The sequence below is a fragment of the Lichenostomus cassidix genome, chromosome 3, assembly GCF_008360975.1.
Source record: "Lichenostomus cassidix isolate B80296 chromosome 3, HeHo_3.0, whole genome shotgun sequence".
In the NCBI taxonomy this organism is placed as follows: domain Eukaryota; kingdom Metazoa; phylum Chordata; class Aves; order Passeriformes; family Meliphagidae; genus Lichenostomus; species Lichenostomus cassidix.
The window spans coordinates 26,825,175-26,850,228 of record NC_139483.1 but is presented as its reverse complement, the minus strand read 5'-3'; the positions used below and the strand labels follow the sequence as shown (position 1 = coordinate 26,850,228).

At 38.2% G+C, this 25,054-nt stretch overlaps 1 protein-coding gene and 1 long non-coding RNA gene across 2 annotated transcripts in view; both read left to right on the top strand.

Annotated features, from left to right (window-relative positions):
- Positions 1–11,835, top strand: part of PPP1CB (protein phosphatase 1 catalytic subunit beta) — a 29,437-nt gene extending 17,602 nt beyond the window's left edge. The window contains exons 5-8 of the mRNA XM_085055031.1: positions 4,401–4,472; positions 7,630–7,781; positions 9,316–9,450; positions 10,078–11,835. Of these exons, the coding sequence (XP_084911157.1) occupies positions 4,401–4,472; positions 7,630–7,781; positions 9,316–9,450; positions 10,078–10,182 (464 nt within the window). The 3' untranslated portion in view covers positions 10,183–11,835. The remainder of the gene's footprint in view (positions 1–4,400; positions 4,473–7,629; positions 7,782–9,315; positions 9,451–10,077) is intronic.
- A 10,587-nt stretch (positions 11,836–22,422) lies between these two features.
- Positions 22,423–25,054, top strand: part of LOC146439329 (uncharacterized) — a 58,909-nt gene continuing 56,277 nt past the window's right edge. The window contains exon 1 of the long non-coding RNA XR_014850751.1: positions 22,423–24,475. This is a non-coding gene — a long non-coding RNA (uncharacterized LOC146439329). The remainder of the gene's footprint in view (positions 24,476–25,054) is intronic.

Sequence of the window (25,054 nt, the reverse complement as noted above, 5' to 3'; positions counted from 1 at the left end):
GTACTGAAAAAAGTGTTTTAGTTAATCTGACCAAGGGCTGTGACTTGTCTGAATATTGGAACTTACTTGGGCTCTCTTCTTTGTAGAACAGGCCTCTCCATGATTTTACAAGCAATGATGCCTAACAGGTTTTGAGAAGCTTGCAGTGTCAGTTGACAAAAATTTCAAATTACTTTTAGTAAGACCCATCCTGCCTTTTGCAGCTGCATTTACAACTGCCTCCATTAATAAACGACTTGATGCCTTGCACTGAGTGATTCAGAGATGGTTTGGTAGGTGTCACTCCTGTGTTTTCAGTGAGATGGAAATTAGTGAAAATGAAAGCACTGCAGAATCCTCTAGTTTGAACAGCTCTAATTTGGAATTAGAAACAGTGTGTGCCCCAGAGTTCCTGAGTAGACTCTTCCAGACTTCATGAGGTTCTATTGATGGCTTCTGTCCTGCCTTTATTAATGACAGGTATCAGTGCATGAAAAGTGCTTTAAAAAAGTTCTGGAGTATTCTTGCATCTTGTATTGAAAGCTTCTGCCTTCAGTGCCTGCTAGTATAAGCTATCAGAATCTTACACATAATATGCTCGCAGCTATTGTTAAGTCCCTGTAAAAACATAATTAATGCAGTAATACAGTTGTGTCTTACAGTCTCTGGGTAGCATTGGCACATTAAAATACCTGTTTCCTTACAGCTCATCTTTTATCATGTTCTCAAGCAGTGTGGTGGTGTTTTCTTCTTTTTAAGAACTCATGCCTATCTCACAAGCTAGATCTTGTAGTTATAAGAATGTGAGATATAGTCACTTCTGCACCTAGGTAGCCAAATATCAGTGGCTAAAAACACATGTAATAAATTTGTCTCCAAAACAGCCTATGGAAGAATTACTGTTTTACCATCAACATAACACTTTAGAATTTTATTTTTTTGAAAACAGAATGAATAGTGACAAAATATTTGAGTGTTTCAGGCAAACAATTAAGCTTAGGTAGAAAGTAATGAAAGCAGCTTAGCAGGTAGAGCAGAATGATGTGACAAAACTGGTAGTTTTGTGCATTTGAGACCTGAACTAGCTAAAGAAGCCTAGAAAGCTATTTTTCAAGAAAAAAAGATTTAAAGTTTTATTTTTGGGGGGTGTGAATTAAAAGTTTTCCTACTTGAATAACAGGAGGTTATTTTGTGCTTAGTATGCTTTAAGGATCCTCTTATGAAAAGCAGTGTTTACTTCCTTGTTCATTGCTATTTTGCCCCTGAAACTTGTATGGGCTCAGTCTGTAACTGAAGTTGTCACTCTCAACTGATCTGCATCTGTGAAATAAAGTGAAAAGATTACTAATGTGCTGTGTGCTCCTAATAAATGGAAGTGGACATTCAGCACAGAAATGAGTTTTGCCCTTTTTCCGCTCTTCTCCAATCCTATCCAAACAGAATTCCAGATCCAATGAAGTAGTGGACTGTCAACGCCTTTTCATGATGTTGCTACTATAATAGACACTGAGGCAGCAGCACAACCCATTCAACTCTGCTGGAGGTTGAAGCTAGCATGTAGATATAAGGTAGGTGCCTTTTTTACTATATTGCGCATTTTTGCATAGTTTATTTTTAAAATATTGTCCTCTGGGATATAATAAAACTTTGCAAAACCGCATAACATAGTAAAACAAAAGGCACCTAACTTCAACCCCAGTAGGCTATCTACAGTAGCTTAATATCCCGAGTCATCTCTTTTACCTAAACTTTTCTGGGTGTCTGTTCTCAGTTATCCATCATACAATATAACTCAAACCTCTCTTGCTATCCCAGTCTCTAAATGTTCCTGCTACTGAAAGGATCTTTCACTGTATCTTTTTCATCATCTCCCTCTCTTCCCACATTCCTCATACATGTCATAATTTGTCCTTTTTTTAAGGCTGTCCATTAAGCTAACTTCTGACTTTGCTCTTCATCTCACTTCATTAAATCTTATTCCATGACCGTTCCTGAGTTCTCCCTTTTTCTCTCGTTGTATCCTGTACAACATTGGTTCTCTTATCTATGACACCACTCTCTAGCTCTAATCTTCAGAGAGCTTACATGATTAGTTTCAAGTTTCTATAAAGGAAGTCCATATTGTAGTGTCATATTGATGGAGTACATTACTTTTAACACATTTGATTTAAGCTCTGAGATGGGAGTTGTTTGTACAGCAGAATACTGCATTTATGTAGTATTTTCAGGTTCTGGAATTCTGTTTTTCTTGTAACATTAATGACAATGAAATGGATGTTGATATTTTAAGTCTACTTGATTTACATAGTATTCAACGATTACACTATAAAAATAAGTACCCATCATACTTACTTTACCAATTCCACCCAGTCAGTGAGTGGTTCCAGTCAAATTTGATGAGTCTGCCAGCAGTAATGACAATTCTTTCTATTTTGCTTTAGGGGAGAGATGGTCTTATGCTTCAAAAAGATACTGTACTGGGTATACTGGAAGATACTCTTTCTGTGCTTAGCTGTCGTGACAAGACAATTTAATGGTGTGCTTTTAGTATGCTGTAGGTTTCAGCAATCACTGTAGGTACTACACTGTAGTATGCTGTAGGTTTCAGCAATCACTGTAGTCTGCCAGCAGTAATGACAATTCTTTCTATTTTGCTTTAGGGGAGAGATGGTCTTATGCTTCAAAAAGATACTGTACTGGGTATACTGGAAGATACTCTTTCTGTGCTTAGCTGTCGTGACAAGACAATTTAATGGTGTGCTTTTAGTATGCTGTAGGTTTCAGCAATCACTGTAGTGGCAGCAGCTTTACAGTGAGCTTAGCCTGTGGTTGCATTATTTCCTTCATGTAACACTGATCATGTAAGACTTTCCTCTGTAGGTATGAATTTGAGACATTAGTCATTTATTTTTGTGCAGGGGGAGTTACAAAAATACTTTGGAAAAGAAATGGTCATGAAAGTCTGCAAACCTGCAGGCAATTTTGTAGGATTTTGGTATTTTACAGTAGTATAAAATAGCACAAAAATGGACAGCCATGGGGTTGAGACATGGTTTGTAATAGCATTTCCTTTTAAAGAATCATAGAATGTTTTGAGTTGGAAAGAACCTTAAAAGTTGCCTGGCTCCAATGACCCTGCTGTGGGCAAGGAACCTTCCACTAGACTGGAATGCTCATTCCCATCCAGCCTGGCCTTGAGCACTTCCAGGGATTAAAGTTATATTTTGGATGCAACCTGGAATGCTGAGAGCTGTAACTTCATAGAAAGTCACAAACTGGTTGTGCTTATTTCACTGAGACTGCCCATTGCTATCTCTGGGTGTGGTGCTGAGTGCTAATGTAATGTGTGTGCAAGTAGATGAGATCTGGGAAGGGGAAGTGGCAGATTGTTCAAAGTTTAAAAGCTGATTGTCTGCTTGAATTTATATTATTATTTCTGTATTGTCTTTATCGACTTGACTGATATCCTCTTTAAGTAGTTTACTGTCAGATTTCTGCCATCCTTTACCTTTGCTCAAGGTAGTAGCATGAAGACAGCAAGCTGATGATGATAGAAGGCTTTTACCATAGGACTGCTTCAACAAAAGTAACCTAAAATCTTCATACTTGAAGAAAAGTCCTTAAATCTGTATCAAATGCTTTGTCTCATGTCAAATATCATTGTTCTTGTAACATATACATTGTTCTTGTAACATACACATTGCAAACTCTGATGTTAGCTGAAATTATTTTACACGATGACCCCTATCCAGTAACAGCTGTTCTTCTATCCTGTTCAGAGTTCGGGACTGAATCAAATGGGATATGGTTTGTTAATATGAAATGTGTTTCATCATAAACTAGGTCTTCGTGTTCTATTTTAAAATTTGCGGCTTTCTTAATTAGATACCTTGGCCTAAGTCATTTAAGACACTTAGGACCCCTATTTAAGGACATGCTAAGATGCTGGAGCATCTGGTAGGCTATCTTTCATGCCTGTATGCCCCAAGTAGAGGAGCTTTAGGGTGTGTAAACTCTTCAAAGGGTGGCTTTGGAATTCCATGTGTTAGTTGTAATTGCATTTTAATGGCTGAGCTATAGAAAGATAGCTGTGTCTGTATTAAGTGATTTTTTTTTTTTTTCTTTTTTTGAGTAATCAAAGTACTGTGATTTTATAATTGGCTTAAGCAGCTGAGCTACAGTAGATGACAACCTCCATGGCTAAAAGGATGGTAATTAGAACCCCTTGCTAATTTCACTTGCACTATTCTCTCTCCCTCTATTCAGCAACTTAATTGTCTTATAGCAAACTGCCTTTTGTTTATGTTGCAGTGGAAACAATGGATGCTGTGTGCCTTTGAACCTCAAATCTTGTGTTCTCTGGAACCCTTTCTGCAGGTAAAACGCGTATATGAGTCACTTGTTTTCTTGTACTTTTGCAGGACTGTCTCCAGATCTCCAGTCAATGGAGCAGATCCGGAGAATTATGAGACCTACAGATGTTCCTGACACAGGTGAGTGGCATGGGATTTACTGTAAATAGGTCTTTATGGTGAAACAGGTTTAATCAATTTCTGTGCAAGCAATGTAGTGACTTAACACAACCTCTGTTCACAGTACAATACTCCTTGGTGCCTGTGTAGGCTGTGAGTTTTGTTCCTCATGATGGGTGTGTTATCTGCTATGTTAAATGTTGCTGCACATATTGTTGTTTGTTATAACAGCGTAGGGTATATTTTTTAAGTTTAGATACATTATTCAAAAATTTCCCTGAAAATGGGAAACGTCTTAGAAATCTAATAAAAGATAAAGGAAACTGAGCAGCTAGTTCCTTTGTCTTCGTTAGGCACACACAAACCTTTTAGTCTATCAGAGAACATAACTGTTGAAGGCTCCCTGAATGTTAAAGTATTTGGGCTTCTCTCTACTTGAGGCCTTGTCTCCTTCCTCTTTAAATTTGAAAAGTACAGCTCTTACTTCACTGCAGTTGGGATTTCAATTGCATCTATCAATGTCCTAGTTGTAAAATTTTCTTCTAATAGGTTATTGTTTTGTTTATAAATGTTGGATGCAAATTGCTAGGGCATTTTTTACAATGCTCTTTTGAATGATTTAATCAATCTTGCTCAGTGTCTCATTTATTACAGATTTTTTACCAGTGGATTGAAAAGACTTGAGTAGTACAATGGGGTAGTTTTTAAAGTGTTGACTTCAACAGTGGTCTGAAATTAAGTTTCAGAGGACATATAAGTTCTAAACTTTTTAAAAAACATACATAAGTAACAATTACATTTAAACCTTGGAGTATAAGAATTCTGTTTCCTGTAGTGTTCTTTAGTATTGATGCATGGGAGTAATTCAGGGACTAATGTTAATATATCTGTCCCTTAAATAACACCACTTCGGTGCAAGCCAGTATATACACTCCTGACACTAAGAAGCATTGTAGGCTGGTGAATGATTGTTTCTGTAGTATAAATTACTACTCTGTTTGTCCTTTTATGCTACTTATTCACTCAATGCATAACCAAATAAATTTCAGTACAAACGAGTCAATCTTTGCATATATCAGTGTTCCCAGAAAAGATGGTTCTATTCAGTAGATGAATAATAATGCTTGAGCCACCCTCACTTCAGGAATGCCCTTACAGAATGTAGTTCTTGTTTCCATGGACACTCCACTGAAACCATCTCTATACTTATTTTTAGGAGGTACTAAGGAGAGAGATTTTTTTTTTTTAAAGGCTTTTGTTTAATGTAGTGTTTTGTAGTGTTAATTTTGCTTTCAGAAGCAATAGCTGTGTGTGTACTGTCAGAGCTAAAACAAAATGTCCCATCAGAGGTGTGTGTGCATATGGTACAGTGACATAGAAGGTCTTCATCTTTTCGACCTATTTAAGGAAACCAGTTTTACATATTGGAAGTAAATCTTGTGGAAAATAAAAAATAAACAGAAGTGGTCTTATTTCTATGAAAGTTTCGAGCCCTTAAAAGCTATCCCTTTGTGGAGGAGTGTCACTCAGGGAATTTTTGTGTTGATACAGAAGTTTTGGTAGATGTTTGTATATCTGTGCCGGGATTAGATCATTATGTTGGTTTCTTCTAGCCTGGTGAAAAAAGCCTTTTCAACTTTACCTGCAATTTAAAGACCTCTTAGGACAGATTTGCCTATTGTTCTGTATGAGCCTAAAGATTATTTAATATTTGGGGAGAGAATAGAAGAGAAAGCATTTGCTAAGGAGCTGAAACAAGCAGCTTCTGTCACTTGCTGGAAATTCATGGTAAGAAACCATTAGGGATTGCAGTGCAGCTGTTTTGAAAAAAAGTTACTCAATATAGAACTAAATTTCAGTGTTAAGTTTTTGTCATGCACTGTCTGTATAGTCTGTATACTATATAAAGTATACTTTACTACTGTAAAGTAGTTCATTTCTAGATAGAAATATTATCTAAAATGCAGTTTTACTTGTTCTGTTCTTTGTCTTCTAAAAACAAATAAAATTTTAGCCTCTCATTAAAGAGGAACTGTGTCTGGCGCCAAAGACCATTTGATAAATGTATGTAAATATAAAATAATCTAGTTGCACAGTAGGCTTCAGACATTGGTTTGCTTGATTACAGCTTGAAGGATCTGTTGTTTAAGGATTAACATCTTCAACATTTTGTTTAGCAAGTAATCGGATGTAAATGTAAATCAAACTTCTGAATGCCAAATGAAGGAGCCTGCTAGTGTATCTTTCAGATTGTGAAACAATGCTGTTAAGTATTCAAATGCCTGTAGTTGATCACAGGTAGAGAAAGTACAATTTCATGAAAAGCTATGTAATGCTTTTCATATCTTTTGGGGTTTGTTTGTGTTGTAGTTGGATTGGCTTGGTTCTTTCTCATGTGAAAATTCATGGAAAGTTCTGTATGTGTGATGGTATTGCAGTTGATCTAGAGAAATCTTTTCAAATACCCAGTGTTAACTCCAGAGTTAGCTGACCTTTTGTTGGCAGCAAAAAAAAAGATCTTGACCAGTGCTAAAATGCTAGAGAGGCTTATTGTTCTAGTTTAGATTCCAGACTGGCTGTCATGAGGCTCTTTTGAAAAAGGCAACAGGGGTCCAAGCAAACTGACGGTGCTACCTGAAACAATAAATCAGAGTTTTCCTGTGTTACGTATTGATTTAGTCACTTCATATTCTTAGTGAATGGTAGGAAAGGTACGAATCAAAGCTGTTCCATGTTCAGAAACTTACAGTACAAATTTACTTGCTGCATTTATGACTAGCCTTGCATAGGATTTTTAAATTTAATGTAGCTTTCAAATTAAGCTTTCTTCTTGCTGTGAAATTGATGGTTGCCTTTTAATACACATGCATTTTAGTATTTTTAAGCTCCTCAAATGTTCACTGTAAACACTGAATATTGCAATAAGAAATTATTTCCAAGTATTTTTTGGCTCTGTCTTTTCTCATTACAAGTCATTTCCAGTGGTGATGGGGGGGAAACAATATCCAGATTTACACAGACCGTACCCTTTGTCTGACTTGCAGTTTGAGTATTGCTGCGTTTATTGCTAAGGCTTATTTTCTTTAGGAGAGTTGCTCTGGTAACTACAGTAGAACTGTTTTACATCATTAAAGATGTCCCCTAAGACTGGCATCTTCACTTGTATTATCTTTCAAAGGTTTGCTCTGTGACCTGCTGTGGTCTGACCCAGACAAAGATGTGCAAGGTTGGGGTGAAAATGATCGTGGGGTCTCTTTCACGTTTGGTGCTGATGTGGTCAGTAAATTTCTGAATCGTCATGATCTGGATTTGATCTGTCGAGCTCATCAGGTATGAATTTTGCTGCTGTTGCTTCAGACCTCTCCTGTTCCTTATCAGTAGCACATATATGAAACTTAATTTGCACTGTGTTATTTCTAGAGAAAAAAGATCTTTCTAATAAAGCGCCTAGAAAGGCTGTGTCCTTCTGTTGGCTCATATTGAGCTGTGTGTCTAAAGTCAGTGGAGTAGAATACTAACACTGGGTTTCTCCATTGATCTCTGCCTTTTGTACTGTGTGTTAAATATTAGACTGATGTATGTGAACATCAGAGGTAAAGTCTCCAGGTTTAAAGTGGCAGAGTGACTTGAATTTGAGATTTACACTGAAGCTTGAGTTCTTCAGTTCCGGTAGTAGACAGTTCTCTAGTAGTTCTGCCTTAAATTACCTCTGCTTCACTTCACTGAAATATTAAATGCATTTTGACTATCTCTACAAACAAATCTGTACATAAAACATTCACTGTTGCCTGTATTTTGGTTCAGCTATCTAGACTACCGTGGCATAGATAGTTTTATTTTCTGCACATATCAGTCAGGCTGAAATGTGCATTGTCAATCTTTAATACACTTTTTTATTAGGTTACTTTAAGCAAGGGTCTTAGGTGGACATCAGGTTTCAATTTCCTGTATAGCATTTCAGTTTCATTATTTAGTTAATTTTAAAAGCTCTCCTGCTGTGAAACAAAAATAGACTCTTTATTCTGTGTCAGTGTTAGGCATGGATACATTATTAGAACACTTAAATATTTCTTTGTAATTTTACTGCTAAAACATTAGAGAAGATGTAGTATTCATTCTACATGGTGACTGGATTTCTTAACTGCTGATCAAGATTGTTGCCAATTTCCTATGTTCATAGAGTTGATTAAGTTCTTTATAAAAGAAGTATGACATCTTCTAAAAGATCATGATGATTGCACCAAAGTAAGCAGTTGGGTGCATTAGTTGTACTACATTGTAACATGAAGCTTTTATTTTGGGAAAGAGGGAACATCCTTAGCTCATGAATCATACTACTTGCATGAATTTAAAGGTGCATTATGCTCTTAGACAAGATATGGCAGAATCACTTCTTTAAAATAATTTTGATGCTCTTAAATCACCTACACTTGAGGTGTGTGCAATCAGCACCAATGTAAGCAAAACTTTATTGTTATAAGTTGCAACAAAGGTGGTGTCCAGACCTTGTGTGCTCCAAACTAATTAGGTCAAACATCCACATTCTGTGTATAAACTATAAAATGCTGGGAATCCTTACGCTGGCAGTGCGTAATTGGGCTTTGGCTATGAAAATACCAGACAGTCAAGCTGATGTGTGTTTAACATTTGAAGCGTCAGACATGGGGTATGCTACCTGGCCCAATTCAGTGTCAGGTACGGCAAAATGAGTGAACTTGTCCTGTCTGAAAGTCAGGACATAAAATAGCTTTTTTATGAGTTCTTGCATCTTTCTAATATAAGGTCCAGTTTGTCTCAAGATCCCTTTTTTTTTTCCCTTCAAAATTTCTTATGTAAGCCATGTTGATTTCTCTTGTGTTGACAGGTGGTTGAAGATGGATATGAATTCTTTGCTAAACGGCAGTTGGTCACCCTATTCTCAGCTCCAAATTACTGTGGAGAGTTTGACAATGCAGGGGGCATGATGAGTGTGGATGAAACTCTGATGTGTTCCTTTCAGGTATGATATATTTGTGCATTAAGTATGACTGTAGGTGTTGGGCTGTATGGACCAAGTTAGTGTGCTGGTTGATGTACTTATAGTTAGTGTAGCGCAGTATTTATGGGCTGCAGAGAGGATTGCACAGAAGGCTGGCGTTTGTGAACAACTGGAACTGCAAACCAACATTCTTCAGAAAACTGGGATTTGATGTTGTCCAGACTACTGCATATTAAGTTATCCATTCTATTCAAATTTTCATTTCAAAATATAATTGGTGATTTTTTTTTTTTCCTTGAGTCATGCCTAGTGATTGGAGTACACAATTATGCAAACTAATGGACGATAGGGACCCTTTTAGTATGGCTACTTTGGTCAGATTTTAGTCCCCATTCCTTCCTGGATGTGTTTTCAGCCCCTTTTCTTTCCCCTTCCCACTTCAACATAGTGCTAGAGCTAGAAGGATTTAGAGTTAGTATCACTGTTGCATGTAGAAGTAATTTGTGGGATTGTGATGTTATTTCCTCCCCCCCGCCCATCATCCTCACCCCTCTTGTTCCTGCTGAACAAGGTTTCACGTGAGCTTAACAGTATTTGAAATGTTCTTAGTTGTTGCTGACTCAAAGAAACTTCTTTATTTTCTCTAAGATATTGAAACCATCTGAAAAGAAAGCCAAGTACCAGTATGGTGGACTGAATTCTGGGCGTCCAGTCACTCCACCTCGCACAGCTAATCCACCGAAGAAGAGGTGAAGAAAGGAAATAATATAGAAAACACCATCAGATCTGTCAAGGACAAAACTCCATGTTACAGTATATAATAAGTGTGCACTGTAAAACCATCCAGCCATTTTGACACCCTTTATGATGTCACACGTTTAACTTAAAGAGACGGGTAAAGGATCTTTATTAATTTTTTCTAGTAGAAAGATGTACGACACTGTATTGTAACAAGTATAGCTCCAAGCTCTAATATCCAGCATAGAGAGGAAAAAAAAATTAGGAAAAAACTATTGCAACTACATAGTCACATATACCACGGTTTTTAAAGTTGACCAACATCCCAGTTAAAACTTGGTGTAATAGTTAAACCAGATGAGAGCATGATGTTCCATTTGTGTAATGTGGTCTTATTGTTGCTTGATTGCTTTTTCTTTGGTTATTTTGTAGCTAGAATGATGCGAATATGGTATCTAGTCTTATTTCCTGGCTCTTTGAAATTGATATGAGGAAGGGGCTTTCTAGAACAGCCATTGGTCTCTTATCCTCCCCCTAATCCCCTGTTTTTTCATCATAATGCTGTGTGCCCCATTATAATGCAAAGTTTATAGTACAGTAGTGATTAAAAGGCAAACTGAGTCCCAAATACCCAGACCAGACAGCTTGACAGCCAGCATACATCAAGACAGAAAAACCTGTCCTGACCTTTTAACTTAAACTGCCACACAATGAATTTGTGCACTACACTATTTTAAATTATTGACGTTACACTGTGCGATGGCACTTCATTTAACTTAGATAGGACAAAAATGGTGTTGCCTATTAGTTGGTAACTTGATTAAGTGGTACCTTGGCTTTAGTTTTATTAGCATGAAACACCTTTGGCATGCTTAGCTTCCAGGTAACTTCCTACCTGCATCAAAATTCATTTTACATAGTTCCACAGAACATGAAGATCCTTATTTGCTAAGCCTTTGAAAGCTGACATTCTATTTTATGAGAGGGTGTGTTTAAATGGATGTTAATCAACATACAATAGGCTAGATGAGGGGTGGTGAGCTGAAAATGCTACAGGAATGTCCAACTTTATATTAAGGCTTACATCACTAAAGAGTCTATCATTTGGATTTTCATTATCAAATTTCATATACTATTGTATAGACTTCTGCTTTGTAGTGTACTATAGTAGCAATAATTTCTGTACGTGATCAAGAGTTACGCAGTATTTCTTTTCAGTTCTCTCCTTTATTAAAAGAGTTAACATTTGCAAATGGCAAGATATAGAGAAGATCCAAAATATATAATAGTATAAATGAAAGGCACAGATTTGTGATGCTTTGGGATGCAACACTTATTGGGCACAACTACAAAAGCTTTTACTGAATACTGTCAAATTCATAAGATTCTTTGGGGGAAGACTGCAGATTTATACCATTATAAATGTGCATCAGTAGATGTAAAACTCTTGACTTCAGTATTGTCTTTGAAAATGTTAAACTGAGGATTCTAGTAACTTACGTTTTATGAACTGGCACATTATATAATGCAAGAGATATATTGATTTCTGACACAGTGAGCAAGTTCTTTAAAATGGATTTAAGTCTCTTTTCTAATTCCATTTTGTTTTAAATGCATATTTTAAATGTAGGTTTTTTCATTTAGTAAAAGTTGTCTAATTCATTTGAATGAAGTCTGACTGGTTATTTTAACATACCTCACTGTTAATCAAAAAGTGTGGAGTTGGTTGTTTTTTTAAAAAAAGGAAAACTTACAATATATCTATCTGTTACTGATTTATACTGGGTTGGTCTGTGGTTTTGAACAATGGTTTATTTTACCCCACTTTGAAGCAAACACCAGCTTCAATGCTTAGAACAAAATGTCAAAGTAGATTTCTTTTGATGTTGTTCAAAGACACTTGTTCTTGAAAGTCAGTAATGAGCACTGTGTGAGAGTAACTGCAGTTTGTGACAAGGTAATTAAAGAATTCTAATCTGTAAGCCTTGACATGGTAACTTCCTGCGCTAAGTCATTGCTTACTTGAGGTTTACTTTTGCAAGTTTTGAAAATGCTGGGTTTTACCAAGTGCCAGCCTCTGTGTTACCAAACATCTGGATTAACACTTTTCCATTTTTTCTTTAGTTTCTGGAACAATGTCTTCTGTATCATGAAATGTCCAGGTGTAAAGCTGTATGTTATGTGAGTGCCTAACATGCTCGCTTGTGTTACAGATGCTATGTCAAAAGAGAAATAAAGTCTTTGGGCCTTCTTCTGTGTCCTAAAGAAATAGGAAATTTTTAGTTTATTTTATGGCACTAGTAAGCCACATCTGGTGCTGGTATTCTGAAGAATTGCTATTTTTATATAGCAGCAGTCATTTAGAAATTATTTGAATGCTGTTTTGATTTCTGGAGAGTTGGGTTGTCTGCTAACATCCCTCTCATCCTATATGGCGGAAAACACACGATGTAATGATCTTATCCCTAGAGATATGATTAATATTCCGTATTAAAAGCAAGTCTGATGCGTAACAGAACTCACCACTTCAGCTTACTTACAGGGTTAGTATAGATCCCTATTTTTAATATTGTCCATTCTGGAAGAGGTAGAAAAGATAACATGAATCTAATTCTACTCAGATAAAATTAACTTTCTTTAATGGAAATTGCTAGTGGTCTAATGGCTAATAATTTTTTTTACCTAAACATCTTGTCTATACAAGCCTTAAATGCTGTTAAATAGCACAGTGTAGCATGCTGGGAATTATCAGGAAGATTCTCAAATGGGTTGTTGAGAGGCATATATGACATGACACCATTTGAGATATATTTTTGCATGTTCTTCCCCCACACCTTTATCTGACAGTAATATTCATTCCCTATTTATAGCAGAGTACACATGACACACAACCTCATTTGTCTTGTTACCTTCTGGGTTGATGGGCATTTTGCAATTCCCAAAAAGTATGCTGCAAGGGGTGCTGCTTTGGTCTCTTTTGTGTTGATTGATACAAGATTCTTGTTTTACATCACTTTTTTTGTATGCTTTATAGTGCTCAGTGTTTTCTTTGCATGGAATAGTCATAGTCAATAGTCGTGTTTGCTGCTTTAAAGGAGGAAAAGGTTTCATATAGTTGTGCTTGTGCTGCTATAATACCTTGAACACTGTTTCTGTTTAGGTAGCATTGTTTATACTGATCTGATGTATTTCAAAAAACTGCTGTAGAAATAGACTCACTGAAAACACTGTAAGGGTCTTAAACCAGTGGATTGTCTTTGGTTTGCTGCATCTAGAAAAATACTTGTGGGCGCTAAAGTCCTAGTTGGTCATTTTGCTTCCAAGTTCAGTGTGATTAACTGCAAATATCCTTCTGCCAAGTGTCACCAAGTTTTAGGATCCTGTTACGAAGACAATCTACATTTGTACTGTACTCTCTGTCGAGAGGGAACCCAGTAGGTTGGTGTGACACAGCGTGTAGCCTCCCAGTGCTCTGCATTGCTGTGTACTTGCCTGGAAAACTGATGAAAATTCTTCAGATCTGTAGAAGGAAGTTGCTTTTATTGTCAGTAGCCTGCATCCCTGTTGAAAGGTTGTTTGATCATACACCATGCTGTGTTTCTGCCGAAGTCAGAGTTGATGAGCAGAAAGGTGTCTTTTATATGAAGAAGTGTTCCTGTCTGTGGCGTATCTTTCGATGAGCCTTAAGTGGAAACTGTCGGATTGAATTGCTAGAGCTCTGTATGATTACTTTGGGGCTGGGAGGCACTTTTTTTTTTTTTTTTTTGCTCTATAGTAATAGAAATATAAAAGACACTATTGCTGTTGAATATGGTTGAACTGAAGGTGACCTCAGTAACTGCCCTGGATAGCTGGAATCTTCAGAATTTGTAGATGACAGACACAAATATTCCATGCTTGTCCTTTAACATAAAGCTCAGGGGTTAACAGAAAAGGGATTCTGCTTTGTAGAGGTTTATGTAGATAATAGTTGTAAAAGCGTAGTCTTTAACTAGACACCAAACTTCTTCCTGGCAGACTGTTAATTTTTGTGTCCATGGCTGATATTTCTAGGACTGACCTTGCTGTCAGGTTGGTTAGGGATGAAAATGCCTTATACAAACCTGCCAGGTAACATTGCAGCTTAGCGAAGAGCAGAGACAGTGGTACTGTCAATGCTGTACTGCTTTTGAACTCGTTTGAATTGTAACTTGGTTCATAATTGGTATCCATCTGCTTTGTAATGTACGTGAGGATAAATGTGAATATTTGACAAGTTCATTTAAATGAACTTGTGAAAAAAGCAAGGATGAGAGAATGTCTCCTTACGCTGGGGCAGAGATTACAACAGCACAGTCAAATGTCTGAGTCCACATGGGCAAATATTCTTTAAAAGATAGGGAGGGTTTTTTTAATCCAAGTCAGATTTTGCCATGAAGTTCATGCACATAGCTGTTCTTGTCAAAAAAAGGAACTCAATGAATCAATACCAGGGTTGGGACATCTAGGGAAAGCCCTGGATGTTTTTTTTTTCTGCTGTCATTTTTTTGCTTCTGCTAATTAACAATAGAAGCTTTCAAGTTCACTCTCAGTGCAGCTGTATGCTTTTTTCACCTGGATCATGCATTGATTTTGCTTGCCTTGTTCCAAAGGTTTACCAAGGTTTTGGGGACAGCGTCTAACCAGGTGGCTGCATGCAACTCACGGGCTTAAAATCAAGCATTCTTCTCACTGCATGTACCAGATGATCAAAGCTGATGGAACCTCAGGCCACATGGGGCTGAACACTGAAAACCATGTGGCTGTAAGTCAGTGTTGGGGCAGTAAATGAGTTATGCAGGTAAGACACAAGTTTAGGCACTTGTTTTGGGTTTGTCAAATTCTCATCTTCCATGGAATTCTGGAACTGGTTGTGCCTGAGCATCTTCCCTACAGATCCCTTGAGCTGTTGGGAAGCCAGCAAAGCTCTCTGGTTACTTGTTTTGTGTCTTACTGTGCCTTGTTAAAAATAAATAATAATGCGTATCAGGGACACTTCATTCTTTTTCCCAGTATCCTGTTTCAACTCCTTAATCTCTGCATCTCTGTGTCCCAAGGAATGAGACTTCAAGAACAATTCAAAATAAGTGTTTTGCACAAGTCCTTGCCAATACATGACTGCAATAATCTTTTCCAAGAAAAACTTATTACTGCCTGAAACAGAACAGGTGGAGCTTTATGTAGAGTTGTATGCACTGCACGTGGCCTAGGACTGCTTGTTTCCTAGTCTTCACTGGCTTCCTTTGGCTTCTTAGGCTTCCTTTGCTAACACAATCTGCAGCCCAAGCTTCCTTGTAGTCTGCTGCAAAGTCTTGGAAGCAGCCCTCTCAGAAGCCAGGTGATAACTAGATCCAGCTACTGATGAAGAACAACAAAAATTATTTCATATCTTCAGGTGAAGATGTAAGCTTCATTTGAAAGCTCATAGGCTGAACTGTAGAAATGAGCACCACTTGATAAAAATCCTCTTTAAATAGGTTAGACATGCCCAAATGTTAAATTTGTCATTTAACTTCTCCCAGAGTTACTTTAAATGGAGGAGGTAAAGCAAATAGGAAGGATTACAGTTCGTCTGCTCTTACAGATTGCTGGTATTCAAAACCAGTAAATTATATTTGCAGAGAGCAAAATAATTAAGCTACTGATTTTTCTTCTTGGTAGAGAGTTCTCCCTGTTCCTGTTGCTTTAAAGGTTTGAATCTTCACGATGCAAAAGAGAATGCTGTGGATGGATCCAATTAGTTATTGAAAAGGCTTAGCCAGAAAAAAATGGTATCTTGAGGATAAAACTGGTGCAGTTCATGACATGAAGCAGAAGAGCACACAACAGTGGTGACTGCAGAGGACAACTGTGGCAAGTGAATATATTCCAGTGTAAGTTTTTCTTCATTGCTTGGAAGTCCCAACAAACATAATGTGAAAACAGTTATAAGTATTTCACATTGTTCCTTGTGGCATCCAAGCAGCATTTCTGCAGTTCCCCATGTAACTCCCTCATTGTCTTGTCAAATTTCTGAGCATGTATAGATCAGTAGTTTCCCATTCAGAATATTTTATTTTTGTACCAGAAAATACACCCAGAATATTTTATTTTTATATTTCAGGTTCCTGTTCTTAGGTGACTGTTTGCAAAGACAGAATGTATAACACTTCTGTGGAATGCTGTGAGAGGGAACATTTTAGGAGAATTATTAATAGACACTTCAGCTGCACCTTAATTGCATCTAGTTTCTGGGAGGTTGAGTTAAGAGAATGAGCTAAAAGACTTAAGGCCCTTTTCTTAAAGGTGTACTTGATAATAAATACTGTATTTAACTCTTTCCTGCTCAAGGCTCTTACCCACAGGTGCAACAAACAACTGACATGTTTGGCTTAGAGGCTCTTGCCTTGCCTTTACCAACTAGAATAAGAATCATACTTTTTAACTTGGTCTGACTTGTTTATATTAATATTATACAAGGATGTAACACATTTATTTAATAAAAAAAGACCCAATCCGGTTGATGTAGCTTTTTTCACGTTAGAATTGGTCCGGCATGTGGGTGCCATCTAGTGGTCAAAGGACAGTGCAGGGAAGGTTGTTTCTGTTCTGCAACTGCAGACCTGGCATTTATTCTATTTATCCTGCTCATCTCATGTGAAAACCTTGATCAGTACTGAAATATGTGCATGGTGCAACTCAGATGTTGCTTCATGGAAACTAGGCTTACCCCAATTAGATGTACAAATTTATTTCCATAAATTTTGCAGATTTTGTAAAGTCTCTTAAATTATCTGAGGATTCTGAAGCGGGTAGTGAGGGGTGGAAAGAATCAGAGCTCTCATGAAAAGTGTAGAAAAATTAGACTTTGTCTTAGGTGAAGATTTCTGGATTTCTTCCCCACTCTGGAATCTTCTGTGTTCAAGTCTAACCAAGTATGGTGAGATTATAGATTATCTCCATTGTTTTCCAGTGATTGAAGAAGGACTGGTTGAAGAAGGACTGGTAGAAAATATGTAAGAAAAAGTATGAAGTGTGTTTAGGTCTGGTATAAATCAAAACTACAGAAAAGAAAAAAAAAAATTGGTTTTGGCTTTTATGTATAGCCCTAATTGGGAGATGCTATCAGAATATGACTGGTATTAAATATTAATACCTTATCTAGCCCAGTATTGTATTATTTGTGTTGGTCTTAGTTACGCAGTTCTTCTTTGTGATACCAAGCTGATAAGTAGAACAGGCATGTACTGCTGAAATGAGATTTGCACAGTTTAGACCTGATTTGAGGGAATCACTTCATGATTAGCCAGGTTCCACTGGTTGTCTACAATGAGGTACCCTTGAAAAGCTGTATCTACACTAGTTAAGTGAATCCTCCTGATTTTTCTCATGTACTGGTTTGGATTGCAGAGCTTCTGCTGTTGTAAGCAAATTAGATCTTTTGGGTTAGTTTCATGCAACAGAAGTTTGTTTCCTGTGTATGCCTATTGTGTCAACAATCCAAACTACTGAGTCACACTGAAGTCTGTTATTCTGCTGTCCTTCAATCTACACAACAGTTTCCACAATATCCTTTCTATTCTTTTTGCCATGCTTTCTTGATTGGGCAGAAAAGAAGGGACAATGGTGGAAAAGTCTTTTTGGCTTCCCAGGCGTTGCAGTATGGTGTTACCATAGACTGCAGTGAAATACACATTTTTCAGTCTGTCATGAGAGAGATTAAATCCTTGGTGGCTGGATAACCTCATGGCAGTAGGAAGAGGCTGTGCACTTCAGTAGCCCCTGATGACCAGAAGATCAGCAGCTGGGGTGTGTGTATGGTTCAAAAAAGGATGAAGAAGCCTTCTTGAAGACCAGGACAGCAAACATTTTGAGGAGTCACAGCATTTGTCTTTACTACAGCGATACTGAAGAGATCTCTTCAGAAGCATTCAACCTCCTGTGCTTGTAGCAACTGAGATTCAACCCAGGTGAATTTACTGTTTTCCTATTCAGCTTGTTAGGGTGGAGGAGGGGGACAGGCATGTGAGGCTTTAGATGGAGCTAGTACATGCAGCCCAAGTATGTGGCAAGGCACTGAGTTGCTAATCTGAACAGGAGGGCTGCTGTAGGCCTTTAAAAGCAATTTCATATGGCTGAGGTGTAAGAGGCATCTGCTGTGAAACAATTTTGCCTCAAAGTGCTGATTCAAAGGTCTGTCTGAGGAATTGCGCAAACTGCGCAGGAAGATAAGGGGCTTGCGTAACCTTCTTCAACTTCCAGAGACAATCCAGCATCAGCCCCTCTCTAAGGGCTGTAGGGATGAGCTGATGACACTGCACACAGTCCTGTGAACAGCAGCAGTGACTGGTTGAGATGTCCACTGATACCTATCTCTCTCCCTATGCCTGAAGTTCTAGGCCCCACTGACTCCCTGAGATCCCTGTCTGTGGTTACCCACATGGGAATTATGGGTCACTTCTCAGCAAATACAATTTAGACACTTCACAGGGCTGTTTCAGTTCAGCCCAGGTGTTGTGACCACTCATATTTTTGTGTTTCCACTTCAAATTACCTGAGGTGCCTCTGCTGAACTATTGGCTCAAACATCTGTCTGGGATGAGTATATCATGTATTTCTTGTGGCTATAAAATATATTCAGTTCCTCTAGTAGTAGGTGGCAGTTAAGAATAACAAAAAACTTTTGCCCTTGGGGTTCTGTAGTGTTGAACTGGGGAAATGAAGAAGCTCTGAAACTTTTGGCCAGGATGTGGAGGTGGGATTGAACATACCTTGTTGGACACCGCTGGTAATTATGCAAGAGTTTGACTGTCACATACTTGTCAGGCATCAATCTATTCCCATACAGTGTTCTGTATTCTTTTTGTAGATGACAATAGAGAAATGACAATGAGCTAAGTAGTTTTGCACTCAGGTGAACTGCTTTTGTGAGCTTAAAAAAAAAAAAACCTAAGTAAAATTCAGTAGTAGATGTAGGCATTTGAGTTATGACAATGGCCAGGCGGTGGCATCAGTGTACAGCAAGTAAGCACTTCAACCTCACTTAAGGGAGACCAGGGCTTGTTTAGTCACCCAAGTCTTTACAAGTGGGCTTAGGTAGGTGAAGTGCAGCTTTTATGACTTTATCAATGACTAATTATTTGCAGGCATTTATGGTCAGCTATTTTTAGCGAGTTTGGATGTAGTAATTTTTGTACCCAACTACTCAAACTCTATTTGTGTGCCAGTTTGTGCATGTAGGTTTGTTATGGTAATCTCTTCAGTCACTGTTCTGGTCTTCAAACTGCAGACAACTTGTTCAGGGGGGGCTTAAATTCATAATGCTTTATGAAAAGAAATGTTTGCTCTATGCTGGAAACATCATTGATTCCTATCCTGCTTTTATGTTATCATAGTCTATAATCTGCAAGTTTCTGAGCAATAAATCTGCCTCATAACCTTTTAAGGTAGATAAGTATGAAGGCGGGAAACAGAAATATCAAAGGACTTTTTGGCAAATGATAGTGAAGGTTAGAGTGGAGATTAGAGTTCTTGACTCAGGCCTGCAGCCAGGGTTAGATTCCTACTTAAAGACAGTAGTAGTGTCCTGTGTACAGTGCAGCCAATGCTGGCCACTATTTCCTAATAAAGGGTTCTGTGGTTTTGCTTGGAACAAAGCCAAAACTTTGGTTCTTCATTAGTCTTTGTTTTATCCAATTTCTTCTTTGTTTCTTCTTTTTAACTTATTCAAAGAAAGAAAAATAATCTTCACCCATATCAGACACTATGTTCTTGTGTTTTTCTTATTCCACAAATAACATCTCTAAGCAGTAGCTGAAGCAAGCACTGCAGTTCCTCCTTTACAACAGTGTTGTCATTGACAGTAGCACTGACCTGCTGCAGTGCTAATGTGTGATGTTGAAATTGCCTTCCATAAATTGCTCATCTCCCTGTGAGGCTGCTAGATACCAGCCTCATCTTTTTGTACTTGGAACTGATGCCTGCAATTCTTAGAATCAGTTCAACAGAGGAAGATGCGTTGTAAGACAAGAAAAAAATTCACGATCCTTGCTCAGCTTTATTACTAGCACATCCCAGAGGATGACCCATGCTTTGCCAGGCTGATGGTTGGGTATGCTGCAGTGGTCTTGCATGTGACTTTGAGAGATGATTTCTACGAAGACTGGGAACGAAGGCATCTGTCTGCATTCTTCCCACTGGCACCATTTGTTAGTACTTGTGGAAGATCCCATGGCAGCATGTTGTCCATGATGTAGGACTTGGACTTCTGCAACTTCAGAAGATGCTTCTTGCTATTCCTGTCCGCAAACTTCAAATGTCTGTAATTCTCTAAAACTCAGTTGTGCATTTCTTTTGCATACATCCCCAATTCTTAAAAACCCAGCAAAAAACCCAGCATGTATACTTAAATTTACGTGGCACGAGCCTGTGATATTAGAAGTTAATGTACATCTGCACTTATAGGAGATAGTACACATTGCTGTGTATAACTTAAAAGAGAAATAAGAGCAAGTGAAACAAGGGTAGAGCAGTGGAATGACACACATGCTGCTTTGAAATAGGCATCTGAGCCCACTGACTTTTACTGGAAACCACTCTAAATTCCTCTCTGAAATAATATTTGAAAATCAATTGGTTTTATCCCTTTTCTTGAAGGAAAAACAGAAGTGCTGCAGTTGATGTTTACCTTGTTTCAGTATAACTGCCTTTTTTATTTCCCAAGAAAATGATCCACATGTGACTTCAGCCAGCTTTAGTATTTCCGTTATGGGAGTACTGAGCATTGTAGGCCTGGTGGGAAATAAGCTAGTTTGTGTAGTTTCATACCCACTTATGGTGGTCTTTATGTATCTGCTTTTCTCAGTCTGAAAATCTGCTTTTATTTCTGTTACTTCTGCTTGGTATTTATTAGTTTGTGGCTTCTGCTGACATCCTTCCTTACAGGTAGGTGTTTGTGTGTGTATATATACATTTTCAAGTACCCTCTGACTTTTTTTTACTTGGGTGGCAACCTCAATCTCACTAGACACCCAACTCATTATAAACAAAAGAAGCCGTTTAATTGCAGTAAAGGTTAACATACTCTGGTGAGGTGTTTACATGTTCTGTGCTTCTTTAGCAAGTGTTTTCCTGGTATCTAGGCTACCTGTACTATGGCTATTCAGCTGGAGGTGGTGATGGTTGGTAATACTGTTTTATAAACAGTACAACTCAGTGTGAACAACCCCAAGAAACAAATACATCTTTGAAATGTGTGATGCTGCTGGCCAAAAGAGTAGACAAAGAGGCCTTTCATTCAGTTAGATATATGCCTTTACTCACTTCAATGTGAACTGCAGTTATTTAGGAAAGTAGCATCTAGATGTTTCTTTTACTACCTAAAAGAATTCTTCAGTTGAGTTCTGTAATCTCTAACAAAGCTAGTGATAGAATTTATATCATGCTTCTTTCATAATTTTCCACAAATAAAGACTTTATCTGGAATAATGATGGCCTCTTATGCTAACAAGTAGTATTTCCCAAGAATTCAGTGTCCTTCAGCAACAGTCACTTGTATAAAAATGTCTAGAAACTGAAAAAAACTATAACTGTTTTCAGTAACAGGTCATCAAACACTTTTCTTCCTCCTGGCATGATGTTCTTAATGATTGTGGAAATGCTGCAGGGAGATCGGAGGATTGAATCACAAACCTGAACAGCTGGAGTTCAGTCTATGTACTCTGGATATTTCTAAACCTCCTTGTTTTGCTCTTCCAAAGAGTTGAACTCTTGAAGATGCTGCCCCCTCATGCTTCTGCTGCAACAGTTCACACTATTTTTGACATGAGGTAGGTAATGTGAGACTGTCTTTTTTTAAGAGCTCCAAACTGCCACAGATTGGAACATTAACTGCAGTCATGTACCATCTGTTGTTGTCTCATGGCCATACGGGCATGTTCCTGAATGTCCCCTGTGTCAATATCCCATGTATGGTAGGTAGAGAGGTTTAACTGTTTATTGATGAAGCATCAATGTATTAATATCTTTTTTAAAGCAAGTGATTGTCTTGCATTAGATGGAGATTGCCCTGTGTAACCTGCTACCTTAATTCAAACAGCTGTTATAGCAGATATTTAGGAGAAAAAACTTGTAGTTTGCTAGGCATATTAATGTTCATTGATTTCAAATTCATAAAACTCATGAGTTACAGAATATAACTCTGTAGTTATATTCTGTATACAGAATATACAGAATATAACTCTGTGACAGAAATATCCACAACCAGTATATTTCTGTAGTTACTGACTTTCTTGAAATGCTATTTTACTAATAAGAGCAAATGTTGTTCCATAAAAAGCAAGGAGCTTATGTTGATCCCTGTAATTACTGTTTAAACAGATGGAACATACATGTCCAGGTCATTTCAGAAGCCCCAGGCACAGCAGTTTTACTGTTATGAGGATTCAGTCTCATTTCTATGAAAAGGAATAGCAGTAAAGATAATTTGTTAACTCTTCTTGATCCTTACTGCACACCAAGTGTATTGTTGAAGGGGCATGGAAAGCCTTGGAAAAGTAGCTAAATAGATATGAATCCTGCACAAAGTGCCCTGGGCACTGAAAAATGCACTTTTTCAATGTCAGCTATTCCCAGTGTGAAGCTTTCAGTGCTGTGATGGCTGTACTTTGAGGTGGGCCAGCCCTAGTGAGTCAGCTTTTCTGGCCAGAATCCCGCATGGATCATTAGCAAGTAGTATCCAAAAAGAAACCTGGAAGGCAAAGGTTTCATCTCACACTGAACAAAAGCCATCTATTTGGGCTCAAGTTTTATCTACTACTGCATGGAATCAGCCTTTTATTGAACATAAAAGTCTCATTTGAAGCTTGTCTGATGATTAATATCTGCAGACTGTCTTTTGTTGGATCCCAACAAAAAACCTGTCAGGTCATGTATTAATTGAAGCATGACAAGCAACTGATTTTTCTCATGGATGATGGCCAAAAAAGCAACAATTTAAAGGGCTACAGTTGCTAATTTTGAGCTAAACTGAAAGATAGGATCTGGATTCCTTTATTTTGGCTTATACTTTATCACTGGGATTTCTGAAAGCAGCTGGAACTTCTGCTAAACAGAAGCAGGCTCTGTCTGGCTTCAGCTGATGAGATGTTGCACTGCCTGTGCCAGCTGAGCCCTATGTCCCAGAGGAAGTGTTCTACCCTGTGGGAGAGCACATGGTGGTAGTGCCTCCTGTCCTCCTGGCTCTGCCAGAGCAAAACCTAACTCTGTGGGAGTCCAGGAGAGGATGCCCAGAACCTCTGCACTCTTTTGTTGCCCTGGCAACAGCATCTTCCTTTCTGAGCTGCTTCTCTGCCACAGGTACTGCTGCATACCCCAGGGCTGCAGCTACCTCTTGCTATAATCTCCTTTCTCCATTTCCAGTGATGCAGGACAGGAGTAGGGTAGGCATAACCTTGCTGGTGAAAAGGTCAGTGTCCTCTTGCACGTATTCACTTCCCACTGATTTTGGTGAGAAGGCACAGCAAGAGAACTACCACTACTTAAGGGTTGGATTTGATGATCTTAGGGGTCTTTTGCAGTGTAAATGATTCTGATTCTACATAACCATGAAATAATAAACTAACCTTACTAGTTGGTTCCTGTAATAGATACTTGTACATAATTAGTCTTTTCATATCAAGCACTCACCTCAGTACATTTGTGTTCTTAGGTATTTTATCAAGTATTCACAAAAGAATGTCTGTAGTGAGATGTAGCAAGTCCAAATAACAGAAATCTTCTGCCCTCTCACTCTTACAATAAGTTCTTGTGAGTTGCCAGATCTTTCTTCTGCAGCGTGAAAATGGCATTTTGACACAGGTGAAGGTGTGCCAAGGTTTATGGTAAAAATTAAATAATACAGCACGTGTGTGATTGTGCTTGGACCTGATCTCAAGCCCTCTCTAGTTTACTCCTGCAGACATGTCTGCGAATCCTGCAAAACTTATAAATGCATCCTGAAGAAAACTGCATAACATGGCTGTTGCAACCTCAAGGAAGCCCTTTCCAATAGCTCCTCTCATTGTAGTCATCCTGTTCAGTATCTAATGACTGTACAATTTGAATTCCAGGAAAGTTGCTCCAAAGTCTAATCCTGTATCTATGGAAAAAAGGTGACCTGGAAGCCTCAGCAACCTGAAGTTTCATCTAGGTTTATCTCAAGACTATTACTAAGGAAGAGAGATCTCCCAGCTGCCTCCTGAAAGGAAAGGGTGTCCTTTGAAGGGAAAATGGCTTTGGACAGGTGATATGCAACAGAGCTGAACTAGTTGAAGTAAGAACAGCACTTGAAGATTGTGTTTATGGTGTTCTATAACCCTCTGCTGACATGGGAAGAGCAGTCTCTGCCTCTTTACCCCTAAGGAAAGTGGTTGAGATAAACTGCTCACATCTCCAGGGACTGTGTCAGATGCTGGAACCTGTGTGAGGTTCTATGAGGAAGAGGAAGATGATGCCATGGGGGCCTCACCCCAATACAGCCTGAAGAAATTGAATTCTCACTCAAGCAGTCAATTGGCTACTCCCTTGTGAGACTGTTCTTTCATGAAGAGGAAAGAAAATTCACTATAAACCTTACTACCTTCACATTGCTGACCTGTCCCAGGCAAACACTTTGTTATGCTAACGATGAAATAAGGTGATATTGCTTCCTCTCTCCTGATATTCTCAGCAGACAACAGGTCTGCTTCATCTGCCTTTTGCTCATCAAGGGTTTTGGAACTTTGTTGGAGAAGTATTATAGCCATATAGACGTTGATTTTGCAGAGTCTGCACGAAGTAGTATCTATCAGTTGTTCAGATGGATTTGTCTAATCAATCAGATTAACTTGTGGGAGCAAGAGGCCAGGCCTTC